This window comes from Danio rerio, chromosome 17 (genome assembly GCF_052040795.2).
Source record: "Danio rerio strain M-AB ecotype USA chromosome 17, GRCz13ab, whole genome shotgun sequence".
Taxonomy (NCBI): domain Eukaryota; kingdom Metazoa; phylum Chordata; class Actinopteri; order Cypriniformes; family Danionidae; genus Danio; species Danio rerio.
Window position 1 is genome coordinate 22239770 of NC_141037.1, and position 15231 is coordinate 22255000.

The 15231-nt window shown below is 34.0% G+C and overlaps 2 protein-coding genes across 22 annotated transcripts in view; one reads left to right on the forward strand and one right to left on the reverse strand.

Moving 5' to 3' along the window:
- The window catches only part of LOC141378555 (uncharacterized), an 876076-nt gene that overhangs the window by 423713 nt on the left and 437132 nt on the right, over positions 1 to 15231 (forward strand). The window lies entirely within an intron of this gene.
- The window catches only part of bicc1a (BicC family RNA binding protein 1a), a 66097-nt gene that overhangs the window by 15828 nt on the left and 35038 nt on the right, over positions 1 to 15231 (reverse strand). For all 21 annotated transcript variants that reach the window (XR_015513324.1, XR_015513322.1, XR_015513323.1 and 18 more), the window contains 6 exons: positions 13674 to 13832; positions 12122 to 12175; positions 9976 to 10161; positions 7499 to 7759; positions 3872 to 4003; positions 3589 to 3790 (listed from right to left, as the gene is read on the reverse strand). Coding sequence is in view for 5 of the 21 variants with exons in the window: in XM_087290342.1 (XP_087146468.1) it covers positions 3589 to 3790; positions 3872 to 4003; positions 7499 to 7759; positions 9976 to 10161; positions 12122 to 12175; positions 13674 to 13832 (994 nt within the window). In the remaining 16 variants the exon portion in view is untranslated. The remainder of the gene's footprint in view (positions 1 to 3588; positions 3791 to 3871; positions 4004 to 7498; positions 7760 to 9975; positions 10162 to 12121; positions 12176 to 13673; positions 13833 to 15231) is intronic.

The following is a 15231-nucleotide window of genomic DNA, read 5'->3' on the forward strand; positions in this document are numbered from 1 at the left end:
ACAATTTAGCCTACCCAATTCACCCGTACCGCATGTCTTTAGATTGTGGGGGAAACCGGAGCACTCGGAAGAAACCCACGCAAACGCAGGGAGAATTTGCAAACTCCACACAGAAACACCAACTGAGCCGAGGCTCGAACCAGCGACCTTCTTGCTGTGAGGCGACAGCACTACCTACTGCACCACTACTTCTTATTTATTCTAATTTTTATTTATTTATTCTTTATCCTGTCATTTAGTTTGAGAATAAAATTATCACTTTTTCATTAAACTTATTTCATTTATTTTCTTTATTTATTTATTATGTTTATTTATTTTATTTATTATTCTTTATTCTTTTATATACACAAAAGAAAATATTGTGAAGAACGTTGAATACCTGTAACCACAGACTTCCATAGTAGGAAAAACAAACACTATGGAAGCCAATGGTTACAGGTTTCCTGATTTCTTCAAATAAATTCGAAACAAGGATGAGTAAATTATCTCAGTTTTGGGTGAACTATCGTTTTGTTAGAATGCAAATGATCAAATGCATTTGTTTATATTGCAGAACATGTTGTTTTCACCAAGAAGGTTCATACAGATTTCAAAGGTAGATACTGAAGATCAGGGACTGTTTAATGGGTACGGACTTAGTTTTTTTTTTTTTTTTTTAGATGTGATCAGGGGCGTAGCAACAGGGGGGGGCATGGAGATACATCCCCCTCACTTTTGGAGACAGACCATTTAGAAACAGGTGATTAATAATTATATGAACAACCTTTTGGATTTAATACAGCTGTCCCCCTCACTTTTAAAATGCTTACTACGCCCCTAGATGTGGTCACATTCTGATTGATCAGTTTGTATTTCTCAGTAATTGGGCTTTGGTTAGATGGTCAGGAAAGATAAAAAAATAGGTGGTAAACTTTGATCTGTCTCTTTCCTGCTCTGCTCTTTTTCCTGCTTTGCTCCTCTCTTGCTCTGGAATCTATCTTCTGGCCTCTTCCTGCCTCTGTCTCTTTCTCTCAGGTAACTTTATAGGAAATAATTTAAATGTAATAATGTATTACATTTAAGCTGTGTACAATTAATATCATTTTTTTATCATTTCATGTTTAATCATTTTATACAGTTAGTTTGCGACTAATCCAGTAGTAACCATTGCAAGTTACCGTCATTAAATCAATTCATTTTCAAGTATTTGTGAATTACGTTTGATTTAACATCAACTCTTAATTGCTCCATATTTCAATAAAATACAATCACATAATAGCAACGCTCTCCCACATGTTTAGATATCACTGCTGCCCTTAACTTTTTAGTCATTCGGCAGAACTACACTTCAAACCGCTAAAGTTAAATCCCTATTCCTTACACTTTCAATTTGATCAAAAAGAATAAGCTTACACGTTAACAGAATTAAACCTACATTACCAAAAAAGCTGCTCTTCTTACCAGCAAGATTGTTAACTTTTAATTACTATTATCAGACTGATCCTAAAAGTAACTCTACTGCAAACATGCAAGACTAAGAGTCATAAGAACAACATAGGGGGCTGTTTTAAAACACTCTAATAGTCTGTGAGTGAATGTGAAGCACACATACACACACAGAGCCCCATGTACACGCACACACATACACAGACATACACACAAATACCCAGCTGAATCTAATTATGGATCTGTTTGGCAGCATGAGTTGTAATCTACGAACACAGACAGTATAATTATAGTGACTGTAGAGCTAAAGCAGGACTGTGTACACTCCACTGATACAAAGACCTTTTTTAGAAAACGCATTCAAGAAATTACTTTTAGATCATAAACATACCTTAGACTGAGGTTAGGCCATAAAGTATACACTTCATATAGTGCCCTTCACTAATGTTGCCATGCTTAGTAAATACGAGTTAAAAAAATCTCTTCAATGTTTAAACATTTTGCTCTTATGCCAGACTACAGTTTTATTTTTATTGTCTTTGTTCAATAATATGCATGTAGATATGGATATTATTTGACATTTTTAGAAAAGCTGGGTGACGACCTGATGTTTTATGGACGTGTAGATACTAGGAAACACAGCAAACTCAGGCAGAAATTGCCCCTATACCCTCAAAAAGAGCCACCTTTAGTGCTGTCTGAAACCTATACTGGATGTAAAGTGCATTCAATCAATCCCACAATGCACAGCAACGAGTCTACAAGCCATGAACACTCAACAGCTAGAAAATCCCCATAATGCAGCATGAGTTTGTGTTGAATGAATTTCTGCATCTGACCACAAGATGGTGTCTAAAGCACATTACTATCGGTGTGTGGTTAAAAAAAACAAGTATTCCATTAAATAAAAGACAAATATAATAGACAGCCCACTAAGCATCAAATCACTTGGTCTGAACATTTTATCTAACTGAGGGATTCATCAAACAACAAAGCACAAACAAAACAAAAGTGCTTAAATTCCCTCACTTCTTTCATTCATTCCTTCAAATGGAAGCATGTGTCATTCATCACATAAAATAACACTAAAGAACAGAGGGAAAATGTTGTTAAGTTTCTCAAAATCAGGAGAAAATAGCAAAAACACCAAATATGCCCATTTCCATCATCAGAGCAATAATGTAATTGTTATGAATCAGGCTAAAAAATTATAAACATTATGATGAGGCTAAAACAAATCCATGAAACATTGAACTGCAGAATTTTCCAAAACTACAATCTGGCATCACCTAAATCCCCACAAACTGATTAAAGGGGTTTCAAGAAAAACAGCTTCTACTCTCAACCAAAAACTAAAGTGTCTTCCTTTTATTATTATTATTTTTGTTCATATATTGAGCAAAAGATCAAAATGTTAAACAATATCGAGATTAATTTAACAGATTTATTCACAGCCTTCTTTGCTCACATTTACCAAGAGTGCCAGCACAAGTGAAGGACACTATATCCACATTTTGTGAGTAACTTTCTTCAAAATACAAATAATTATTGTTTTAAAAAATGGATTCAATAAGGTGTCATTATTCACATCACAGTTCATCCACCAAACATCAAAACCCACTTACTAGAATTAGCAAATGACTTTCAGCATATCATGAAGACCAGAAAAAATCCAAATGCGTCTTTCTGCAGCAATATTACAGCTTTGTTAAATATTACTGTACTTTAAGCAATAAAAACAGAAAACTATCTGGAGGAGCAATACACAGTCAACTCAAAAAAAAAATCTTGTAAAACTAATGCCACTTAATATAAAATGTAACACTTTCATATAAGATAAAAACAAAGCAAAAATCCCTCTCAGTCAGTTTTTGTTTCATTACTAATAGACTCACTAAGATTAATGGACTCGAATACCTCACTAAATGTTAAATAACTATCACAAAGTCTGATCAAGAAGTTGAAGATCTAATCTAGCTGATGGATTCATCAAACAGCAAAGCACACTTTCATATTCATAACAGATAAAACACAAATAAAAAAGTGATATTTTTCAGTTCTTTTAAATGAAAGTTCTCTAAACCTTCCAATCCCATATCATAATTGGATACACTCTAGTCATGTTCCGAAAAATTGTGCATATAAATTGCAAAACTACATTACCCAGAGTGCTCAGCCTCAGTCCAGCTGAAGCCAGTGTGTCCAGTCCAATGGAGGCGATGCGAGGAGGGGATGAAGAAATGTGTCCATTAACAGAGACAGAGCTGACAGAAGAGGACAAACAGCTGGACTCGAGACCCAGCAGGATCCTGCGCACCTCATACAGAGAGCCAGCATTTCTCTCTACGCTCTTTACAATCACAGACTGAGAGAGACAGGCGGATGGTCAGAGACAAATTATAAGAGGAGCACATGTAAACATGATGAAGTGCTGGGTGTTTGTTACCTTGCTGGGCTGTTTAGGTTTGGGTTTAATACTGATGAAGACGTCCAGCTGCTCCATGAGTGTCGTGATGACCTGAGATGCCACCTCCGTCTCCTCCTTAATGTCAAACAGCAGCACCAATGGCAGACACCCCTGAAATATACAGTAAACGCACATTAAAAAGAGACAACAACAAAAATTTTGCACTTTACACAAAAAAAGTTATGTGTGTTGTTTGTTCCAACCACTTATGAGTGGAAACACAATTCTTAAGGTTTTTTAGGCACAACTTAAAAACTAATAAGTTAACTTAATTCTTTCATGTTGCCCCAACACAAATTGATTGCGTGGAATCCAGCATTTTTACAGTGTTTGAACCCAAAACCAGCAGATTTATATTAAGTTTGCATAAATACTTTTTTTGCATTTGAAGCAATGAAAGCTTAATAAACCGTTCAAAATGTCTATATGCAGCACACACACATTCAGCCGAAAGTTAAAAATGTCTACATATAGTACAGTACACACACACATTCAGAAACAGAATCAGGCAAAAAACTAACAAGCAACAACAAAAATGTAGTATTACATGTAGTATTAACCTAAAAAACAGCAGATTATACTGGATTTACATAAATGAATGTTCTGGATTTTATACAATTAAACTTAATAGACACCACAAACTTGAAAATTTAACTCTTTTATTAAAATATAAGCCAAGTGATACACACTAAAATCACTTTAATACTCATACTGTTCACATTTTCTAGTTTTAATAAAGAAATATAGTGTGTTCAGGGTTTGACATTAACTTTTTTTTTGGTTAGTAGTTTCCAATGTTACTAGCCACTCGCCATTTTCACTAGCCACAATTTTGTTGATGGGAAAATATATTTTTTATGCATAAATTTGACTTTGGCATGCTAAAAATGACTAGTTTTTAAATGGTATGTAATGTCCACATTCATCCTCCTTAATTTAAATTTTTTATTTCACATGAATTTGAAATAAAATACACAAGCACATTTTTCCAATCTATTCCAAAGAGAAACAATTGCACAAATTGTGTTTTGCTCCAGGAAATGGGAGCTTTCTAGCACTCTTGCGCATCAGCTGTGCATCTCTCACAACGTCGGTGATTGCCTGTGTCTCGCTGTGCACCTGATCATCCTCTCATTTGGTATTCACCTGCTTTTTTTCACGTATGCAGTATTCACAATTAACAGTTATTAATCGTGTTACTTCTCAATTGTAAGAGCACATTTGCACGCATATTGACAAATGGTCTTGAATTAAAATTTTTAATCTTCAGGCACGAGGCAGCTCTGGTAATTCGAAAAAATTTTTCAACCAGCAAAAGTGGCTAGTGGGGGGGTCTGTCCGCCACATGTGAAATCTACCTGCATTTGGCGGGTTGACGGGTTTTAATAATAAGCCCTGAGTGTGTTAAACAATTTTTCCAAGGATAAACCTTTGGAACCAGAATATTCCTAATTAGCATTGATTAGCAAAAACTACAACAAAATTGCTTTGAATAAATAAATATACGAACATAATTTTGATTAAAATGCATTTGAAAAAACATAAACTTAATTAGAAATTAACGGAATTAAATGAATCTGAAGTTGAAAATGACTAAAATACTAGTAAAATGCTAAATAATTTAACAGAATTAAAAAAAAGTGCTAAATCAAAATAACAAGCACATCACAAAAATAAAACACTCAAAATAAAACAAACCTTTAAAGTGTAAAAAAATAAAAGCTAATGAATGCTTTACATAAAAAAGCACATAAAAACTTCTCCTTCAGGCAATTCATGACTAAATGATTTTGAAAATATGTCACTTTGCCATTATGAGGCCACTGAAGATTCGATTATGGTCTGAAATTGGCGCTGGGGCTAAAGCTGCATTTCCTGTTTTGGAATACACAAGAGTCAGAGGACAGCAAGAAATCTGGCACGAGTCTCCGAATCCTTCTGTTTCTAAAGCCTCAAGGTCTTCATCCAGTCTGATCATCTGTCAGCGCTTACAGTAACCCTCATCCAAACATCTCTCTCAATTTCATCTCTTTCAACACAACATGTGTTCTGTTTTCACAGATCAACCACAAATATGGAGCAAGATATTAAATTAAAGAGCATAAGAGTGAACAGAAAAAAAGCAGACAAACTGTAGTCGTACCATTAGGAATGTGCTGGGTTTGATCCAATTAAGTTTAAAATTCAAAGCGCTTTGCTTTAGGTAAATCATAGTCTTTTTAATTTTTTGCTCAGAAATGCTAAGAAATGACTTAATCGGTTGTATGTGGGAAATATAAAGGTCTGCTACATTTTTTTTGTATTCGACTTGAGATTTTGCCATTTTTTTTTTATATACAGCGGGTAAAATAAGTATTGAAAAAGTCACCATTTTTCTCAGAAAACATATTTCTAAAGATGCTGTTGACTTTAAATTTTTTCTGGATGTTGTTGACAAACAAAGAAATTTATAAATGCGAAGAAAACAAATCTAATTAGTTTATAAATTAAGTTATGTATAATGAAATTCGCAGGGGAAAAGTACTTGACACATGAATAAAGGGAGACGAAAAAAAGGCAATGAAAGCCGAGACAGCAGCTAAAATCTCTCAGTAGTAATTCAGCAACCCTCTGACCTTTGTCAGTGTGATTGAATATTACAGTAGCTGCTTCAGTCCAACATCTACATTATCAGGATGATGAAGATGAAACCAAGGTGGATATTTCAGCATAACAATGATCCAAAACACAACCAGGGAAACTCTTAAATGAGAGGCGTCTTTAGGCTGCCATTAACAAAAAAGCCCTTTATATAACGTAATGTTTCAGTAGTTCAGTAAATTCTCCTTGTGCAATTTTATTCTTATTACACATAATTCATTTATGACTTATTTTTCTTTTTCTGTTTGGGTTTTTATCTAAATCTGGTTAAATTCCATGTTATTATTCCCAAGAAAAAACATGACATATTCAATACTTATTTTGCCCACTGTATCCATATTTAGATATTTTTTTATATTAGATTGTTACACTTATTTCTGTAAAACTATCCTGCTATTTCTGTAAAAGTTTAATAAACAGAAAAAGATTACTAAACAAGAATTATTATATAAATAATTTTTTACTTTAATTTTTTTAAACTTTTTTAATTTTTACATTAATACTGAATATTATATTAACATTAGAATTTAGTTTGTATATATATATATATATATATATATAATTCTATTTTGTATAATTTGTGTTGTGTTGTACTGTATTTCAACGAGTCCAAAGTAAAAATTTAAATTAAAATATTTTATGGCAGAATTTAAATCAACATTATTATACAACATTAATTAATCAAAAATATATTATTTAATATAAATACAGAATATTATATGGACTAACTATAATTAAACAAATATTAGAGTGAATACAGGTCAACTGAGATACTCATTATCATTGAGATGACCAAGGAAAAATGAGCAAGCATTTTTTTGGAGTATTTGCATTGTTACATTGTTGTTGCATTGTACATTGGATTTTACATTGATTCCTGTTAAAACCTATTTATTAATTGAGCTGTAAAACTGTTTTTATGTATGTTATGTGATCATGGACTAGTCTGAGAAACTGTATTTGTACCATGATCTGCTGTCTAGCGGCACAGACGGCGTCGATGCTGCCCTGGATGTAGACGGCGGAGCGGCTGGCGTTGCTGTTGTGAGGGCTGATTTCGGGGAAGTGGATGTGGGCTCCAGTGCGCTGCGAGATGAGCTTGATGTTTGCTCCATTGCGGCCCAGAAGGAAGTGGTGGTGTTGGGGCGCGATGTCCAACTGTGTGCTGACCAAAACTGAGGAGGCCAAAGAGCCTGCGAGATGCTCCAATAACAACGCCGTACCACGCTGAAAAACACACACACAAGAGATATACGCTTGATATAAACTTGTAAATCACACAGACAGATATACTGTTGGCACACATCCGCAGTTGCACAAACACACATAGGGATGCCAGAATGTGAGATGCTGACACACACACACACACACACACACACACACACACACACACACACACACACACACACACACACACACACACACACACACACACACACACACACACACACACACACACACACACACACATACATACACACACACACACACCCATTAATAAAATATTAGGCATTTCTTCTAATGTCTTGCATTATGTGGTAAAGGCTGCTGTTTTTGGTTTAATGTCTGGCAGATGTACTTGAAAAGTAAATCTCTCCATTTCATGAAATGACCTACTTTTTTGTCTCCTACTCACAGGGCTCATTTTGTATCTGATACTGAGGGCAGACACAAAAGGTTTTTTGGATTGTGATTGGGTCGGGAGCATTGCTAATAATACTAATTTGGATTTTTGCATTACATTTATTTTAGGCAACGGTTTATCTAGCATCTCCCATTTAAGTTATTTCATTTGAAAAAGGATAAGGCTTACATTAGTTTACATAGTCACAATTACATTAGTTTAATATTTCAATGTGTCTTCTGTTAATTATGGTAAAAAGTATAATAAAAAATTATTTTTTGCTTAGAAAACAGCATTTACATTTTTTTATTTAAAATAAATAAGGAAATGAATCAACTAATTAAAGCTGCATTGCAATTTTATTGTTTTGATCCTTTAAAAAAAGATTTAATTTTACCCCAATTATATATTAATAACATTATAGAAAAATATAAATACATTTACATTAATTATGGATTAATATTAATTATACATAGATTAATTATACATTAATAGCATTCTAAAACAATAAAATTAGATATTACTAACATTAGACAGTAATACTGATTAAATAACATCATACATAATATTATCTTAGTTGACTCCAGGCCACTGAATTATGAGAAACTAAAGCCCAGCTGAATGTGCATTTATTTCTAATAGTTCAATGGCCTGCAGTCAATTACTCTACTTACTGTATACTATGGTTACCGCACCTAAAGACGTTGTTTTTCAGATGTTGTATTTCAAGAAATTTGTCAAGTTTTTGTCTTTAAACTGCTCCTGTGTGTGAAACCAGCTTCTTAGAGATCTCATCCAAAGCCTTCTTTCCAGTTTTGATGTGATTTTTGGCTGTAAAGTAACTGAAATAGTGTAGTGATATGGAACTGTAATGAGGTCTAAACCTGCCTGGAAATACTTCACCTGTATGTTTAAAGTTTTCATTCATTGGATTAACAAATATGAGCATTTGTAGGTATTTATGTATGTATTACAACATCTTTACATCAAATTACAAAAAACAAATTGCCGCATATCTGAGGCATTTGAAACGCAGTGTCTATGAGCAGGACAGTAAATCTGACATTATTCTCATTTCTGGCTGCCATTATCAGTGTCACACTTTTTTTTTCTTTTTCTAAAATTCATGAGCACATCTTGACAATATGACATCATGACAATAGGACACGATGTTACAATAAAATGAGAATATGCGACAATAAAGTGATTTGATTTGAGAGTTTTTCTTTTATTATTTCAGCAAAAAAGATTGTAAAAAAATAATATGTTGTGCGCTCTCATTTACTGTGCTCTAAGTTTACTCAACTATGATGAATTCCGCTACTGAGAAACCTGGAAATGTAAATCGGTCCATAATAGCAGGTAAATCTAGATAGGATACATGGCTGGATGAAAGTGCAATATGCACATCAATTCAGCAGCATTTTTTTATGACACTGCATAACAATAATTAATATTTTTACAGTACTGTGACAGTTGTTTTTAGGGTAAGGTAGGGGTAGATGTTAAAAAAAACAATTTATAGGGTAATTTAATAGATAACATAAGGTACAACTACTGTTTTTACATTACCGTGAAGGTTGGGTTTAAGGTTAGGGTGGGGGTAGACGTTAATAAAATAAAATGAATGGGAAATTTGATAAAAAATATAAATAATTTCTGTTAACTTCCGGCCGCAACCATATCTGATCTAGCAACAACCATTAGCCAATTAGAATCAAGTATTCAGCAGCCCCATAGTATAACTAAAAATAATTCAAATAATAAAAATAGCAACAACACAAGTTCTCATGTTTGCCCTTTTCTATGCAAGTCTCACCTTAACTCCACTAGAGTTGTTCTGGTTTGCACGGACGATAGCGGTGTTGCCGTACAGACGTGATGGCGGCCTGAAGGAGATGGAGACGTTGTAGGTGTGAGAGATGTGCTGAACTACAGGAGAACTGCAGTCCACGAGCTGCACAACACCACTGCACTCGAACATCAGCACCAGCGGAAGCAGCTCCTGCACGCACAAAAAACAACACACACCTTACATCGAGCAGGAGGATACTCTCACCACTAGAGGGCAGTACTTTCAGGCAAGACACTGCAGTTTGATAGGGTAAAATAATTAACTATTAGTTATCACCATATTTCACCAGCCGATTGATTACAGGAAAAATTGAAAGCATCTTATATTAAGTTCTCAAATGTTATGTTTACATATGCAAATGAGGCATTGTTTTTTTATTTGAATACATTTCTAGCAAAAAATCTCGACATTCACGTTTAAAGTCGTGTTTTTACAGGAAGTATTTTGTGAATCACTTTTTGTCATTTTTAATACTCTATATAATTGAGTATTAAAACATGTAAAAAAATCTGTAAGAATCCTATGAATAAAGACACAAATAAAACTGCAGATTATTGTAAGTGCTGCTGAAGTGGAGATATAATTTTTCATTTTGAGCCTTTTAAAAACATCTATGCAAGCTGAAAACTACAAACACAAATTGATAAAGTGTGTCAAAAGACTCCCTTAATTTTGACTACAACTGAACCACTAGGGGGCGCTACAGTAAATCATGACTTACAGTAAACTATTTGAGACTGTTCAGGATAAGTTAACTCAAAGTTATTAAAGTGTTTTGAAATGGTAATATTTTGGTTGTAAAAATGATTTACAAAAATTTTGTTTGTTATAAAGGTTTGTAAAAAATATTCTATGTGTAACTTCAGCTTTATATTGTTCACGTGGGGTTTTATAGAATTTCTAAGAAGATGCAGCCCAAAATTCTCATTGTTAACTCTACTGTAATTCATGGAATTAATTTTCTAAGTTATTTTTAAGATACTTAAACTTCTGACTGATAAATAGTTGAAACAGTCCAAATTCATGAAACCAACATATTTATTTATATCAATAAAACATCAAAACAAATTCCTTTGAAAGGTTTTAAAAATCATACTTTAAGAAAAAAATGCATTTTATTTCATAAATGATCAACATTTCATCAATAAAATGACTGCTTAAAATGTTATTCAAAAATATTTCGATGCCCATACAGGTACTAAATAAATGTGCATTTTAATAACATCTCTTTAAAATAATATTTTAATAGTAAAAATCTAAATCAGTCTCACCTGAAAAAGTAAATAAAATGAACAGACAAATAAAAAATGTGTATTATACAGAAACTTTCATACAACTTTCAGAAAATATATATTTTTTATATAATATAAATATTTAATATATTAATATATTTAATATATTTTTTTAAAATATAAAAATATATTAATAATATTTTTTATATAATTTTATAATATATTATATTTTTTATATTTTTTTTATTATAATTTTTTTAAATTATTCATTCATCCATTTTCTTTTCGGCTTAGTCCCTTCATTAATCTGGGGTCGTCACAGTGGAATGAACCACCAACTTATCCAGCATTTGTTTTACACAGTGGATACCCTTCCAGCCGCAACACATCACTCGGAAACCCGTTACACACTCATTCGCACACATACATACACTATGAACAATTTAGCCTACCCAATTCACCTGTGCCGCATGTCTTTGGACTGTGGAGGAAACCGGAGCACCCGGAGTTTTTAATTATCATTATAATTTAATTTATTAGTTTTATTTATATATTTTTATGCATCTCCTCAGGATCAAAATGAACCAAAAAGTAAAATGAGTGTTAAATCTGGAATTTGAGGGTTCAAAAAAAAAAATCTAAATACTGAACAAACCACCTTTAAAAGTTTTTACCAAAGGCATATTACTAATCAAATATATTTATATATTTATTCATGGAAGGAAATTTGCAAAATATATTCATAGAACATGATTTTTTACTTAATATTATAATGTTTTTTTAAATAATAAAAATGTACAGTTTTAAATGTATTTTCGGCTATGACATATCTCCTAAAATTGTCAGTCCTGTAAAGCGCAGCTCAATCAAAAGCTCACCCGTATTTTCACTCGCGCCGCCTCTACGCCAGTCAATTGTCCTGCTATAGACACCTGAGAGGAAAAACACAAAGACAAAGAACTGATTGTCCTTTATAAGCTTTCTTCACAATATGAGCAGATGTGTTTATTCCTTTCTCACATCCAGAAAGAACGAGAAGCTTAAATAAGACATCGAGTCACATCCAGAAACCTGATTTATTACCCATCGAAACATTAAATGGAAATATGTGCATGGCTAAATGCCAGTCTACAAACCCTAATTAAAGGTCCTGCGCGTTTCATTTTTTTCATTACCATCATTTCATCCTGACAGCGTTTAATCATGGCCTGTGAGCATTAATCCCTGCTCGGTTCAGAGAGTGCATCTGGTTTGGCTCTGAGGTGTGTGTTTGTGTGTATATTCGCTACTAACAGTCCAAACTGTCTGCACGCCTCGTCAGGCCACTCAACAGCCTATTAAAAGCTGATCGTCATCCAGCAGCCAATCAGATCCATCATACTGCAAAGCGTTCGCATCCTGCAGCCAATAAAAATAGTTTCATATCCCTCAGCCAATAATATGATTCAGCTCAAGTTCAGACATTGCTGGACAGTATGATGGAAGAGATTTACTGTTCCTTTTGCTACATTAGCATAATGTAAGCTAAACATATTTGATAGTTTGGACTATTTACAAAAAAAAAATTATTATCGTGTATTCACCAACGTCATTTGAAACTAGTCATTCAGCTCAGTTCATGTTCATTTATGCAGAGCTTTTCATGATGCAGCTCTACAGAAAGAAAATGAGGATGAGGAACAATAAGTGATCATGATTACAATGTTATGAAAATTGTGGACGTTTAAAATTTGTTTTGCTGGTATTCATTGATAAAATAAATTGTAAGTACAATGATTTCTAATTCATGTCAGTGATAACCATTTAAATATAAATGTATTTTTCATTTCAAAAATGCCCACTTTGAGAAGTCTGTGATTTTTGTACATTTTTATTTCGCTTCATTTGTTTGTTAGTTTTTTTTGGCGCAGATGTTTTCAATCATATTGAGCTAAACCTGTCAAGTTCACTCTTTATTCAGAGTAAGGTGGATAGGGAAGATGTACGACTTCCATCTTTCAAACCTGTAGGGAATTTATTGTTAGAGACCCAAGTATGCCACAGTGCTTATCAAAGTTTATCTGTTCAATGCTGCAGTATTCATTAACAAAGTGATGTATGAACAAAAAGTTGTAAATACTATAATATATTCAGTATAATACACTTTTAACTAAATATAGGTTAAAAAATACTGCAGTAAATTATTACTATAGTGTTTTTTTTCATGTGGGAACTTGTAAAAACCTTTTGTTCATCAAGCCTGGTTTTGTAAACAAACCCACAAAGAACAAATTTCATTCAAGGGAATTTTACTAACACAAGTAAAAGGTTGTGTGTGTATTATCAAGGTTTCTGCAGGCTTCACAAAGTCATTATATATTATGAAGGTAATTTCATATGTATATAATATATCATTTTTATTTAAGACTTTTTAATTGTCTGATTGTGTACCTGGTTGCTCTTCTCTGCTTGACTGTGTCTGTTGGAGTCAGGGAAGTGTATATGGCAGCCCGTCTCCTCCATCACGCGCTTGATGTTGTGACCTCCTTTACCAATGACATGCGAGTGCTCTGTGTGGGACACATCCATCTTCAGCGTCACTCGATGGCTCTGCAAAGGGTGAAAGGTCATAGCTTAGAAACCTGAAGAAAAGCCTTTTAGAGCTGAATTAAAAATCTTTCAGTCCTGTTCCTAACTCAAAGCAGCCTGTGATCAGATATACTACTATTTATGCATCAAACTGATGTAAGTTACGAAGTACGCTATCCATCTCAGATACAGAAAAGCTAGTCCATGCTTTTATGACTTCAAGGCTGGATTACTGTAATGATCTGTTTGCTGGCTGCCCAGCATCCTCTATTAACAAACTTCAGCTAGTACAAAATGCAGCAGCCAGAGTTCATACCAGGTCTAGAAAATATGATCATATAACTCCAATTTTATCCTCCTTACACTGGCTTCCTGTTGAGTTTCGTACTGATTTTTAAATATTGCTTCTTACCAATAAAGTTTTAAATAATCTAGCTCCTGCTTATCTAATCAACCTTCTGTCTCGCAACAATCCAACCCGCTCTTTAATATCTCAAAACTCAGGGCTTCTGATAATACCTAGAATAGCAAAGTCGAGTAAAGGAGGTCGATCCTTCTCATTTATGGCTCCTAAACTCTGGAATAGCCTTCCTGATAATGTCCGAGGCTCAGACTCACTCTCCCAATTCAAAACTAGATTAAAGACCTATCTTTTTAGCAAAGCATACACTCAATGCATCACGGTATGATAAATGACTGTGCCCCACGCAGGTTTTTGCATCTTATTTATATACATCATGAACAGCAGCTATGCTAACTATTCTCTTTATTCTCTATTTATCCCCAGGCCCCCAGACTATGCAACACCACTGCTTCGATCCAAGACCAGCGACGAGACGATCCCAAGGTTTCCATAATCCTGGACCAGGCCGTATCCTGAGCAGCTGCTGTGGTGGTCATGGAGGAGTGGAGAGCATGTGACTGATTCCTGTGACGCTCCAGGGACAGACAAGTTTTTGCTGAGGTCCAGTGTTCTCCAGCCTCCAGTGCCTAGACTGCAGCTCTGCACAAGATGTATGGCCAGTGGAGAAATGGTCATGCCCAACTGAGCCTGGTTCTCTCAAGATTTTTTTTATTCTTCACTTTCGCCAATTTGGAAACGTTTTTTCCTTGCTGCTGTCACCACTGGCTTGCATTCTTCGGGATCTGTAGAGCTCCGCATCGATGGATTTGCTCTTCAGTGTTTGGACTCTCAGTAGTGATTATTAAACCACACTGAACAGAGCTAAACTGAACTAAACTTAAACTCTGTTTCACTTTACTATGCTCTTCCATGTGAAGCTGCTTTAACACAATCTACATTGCAAAAGCGCTATACAATTAAAAGTGAATTGAATTGAATGTATACTTAAGAAATGCTTCTCTTTAAACTTGCTATTTATCAAGAAATTTATAAAAATCAGTTTCTGCAATGTCAGAG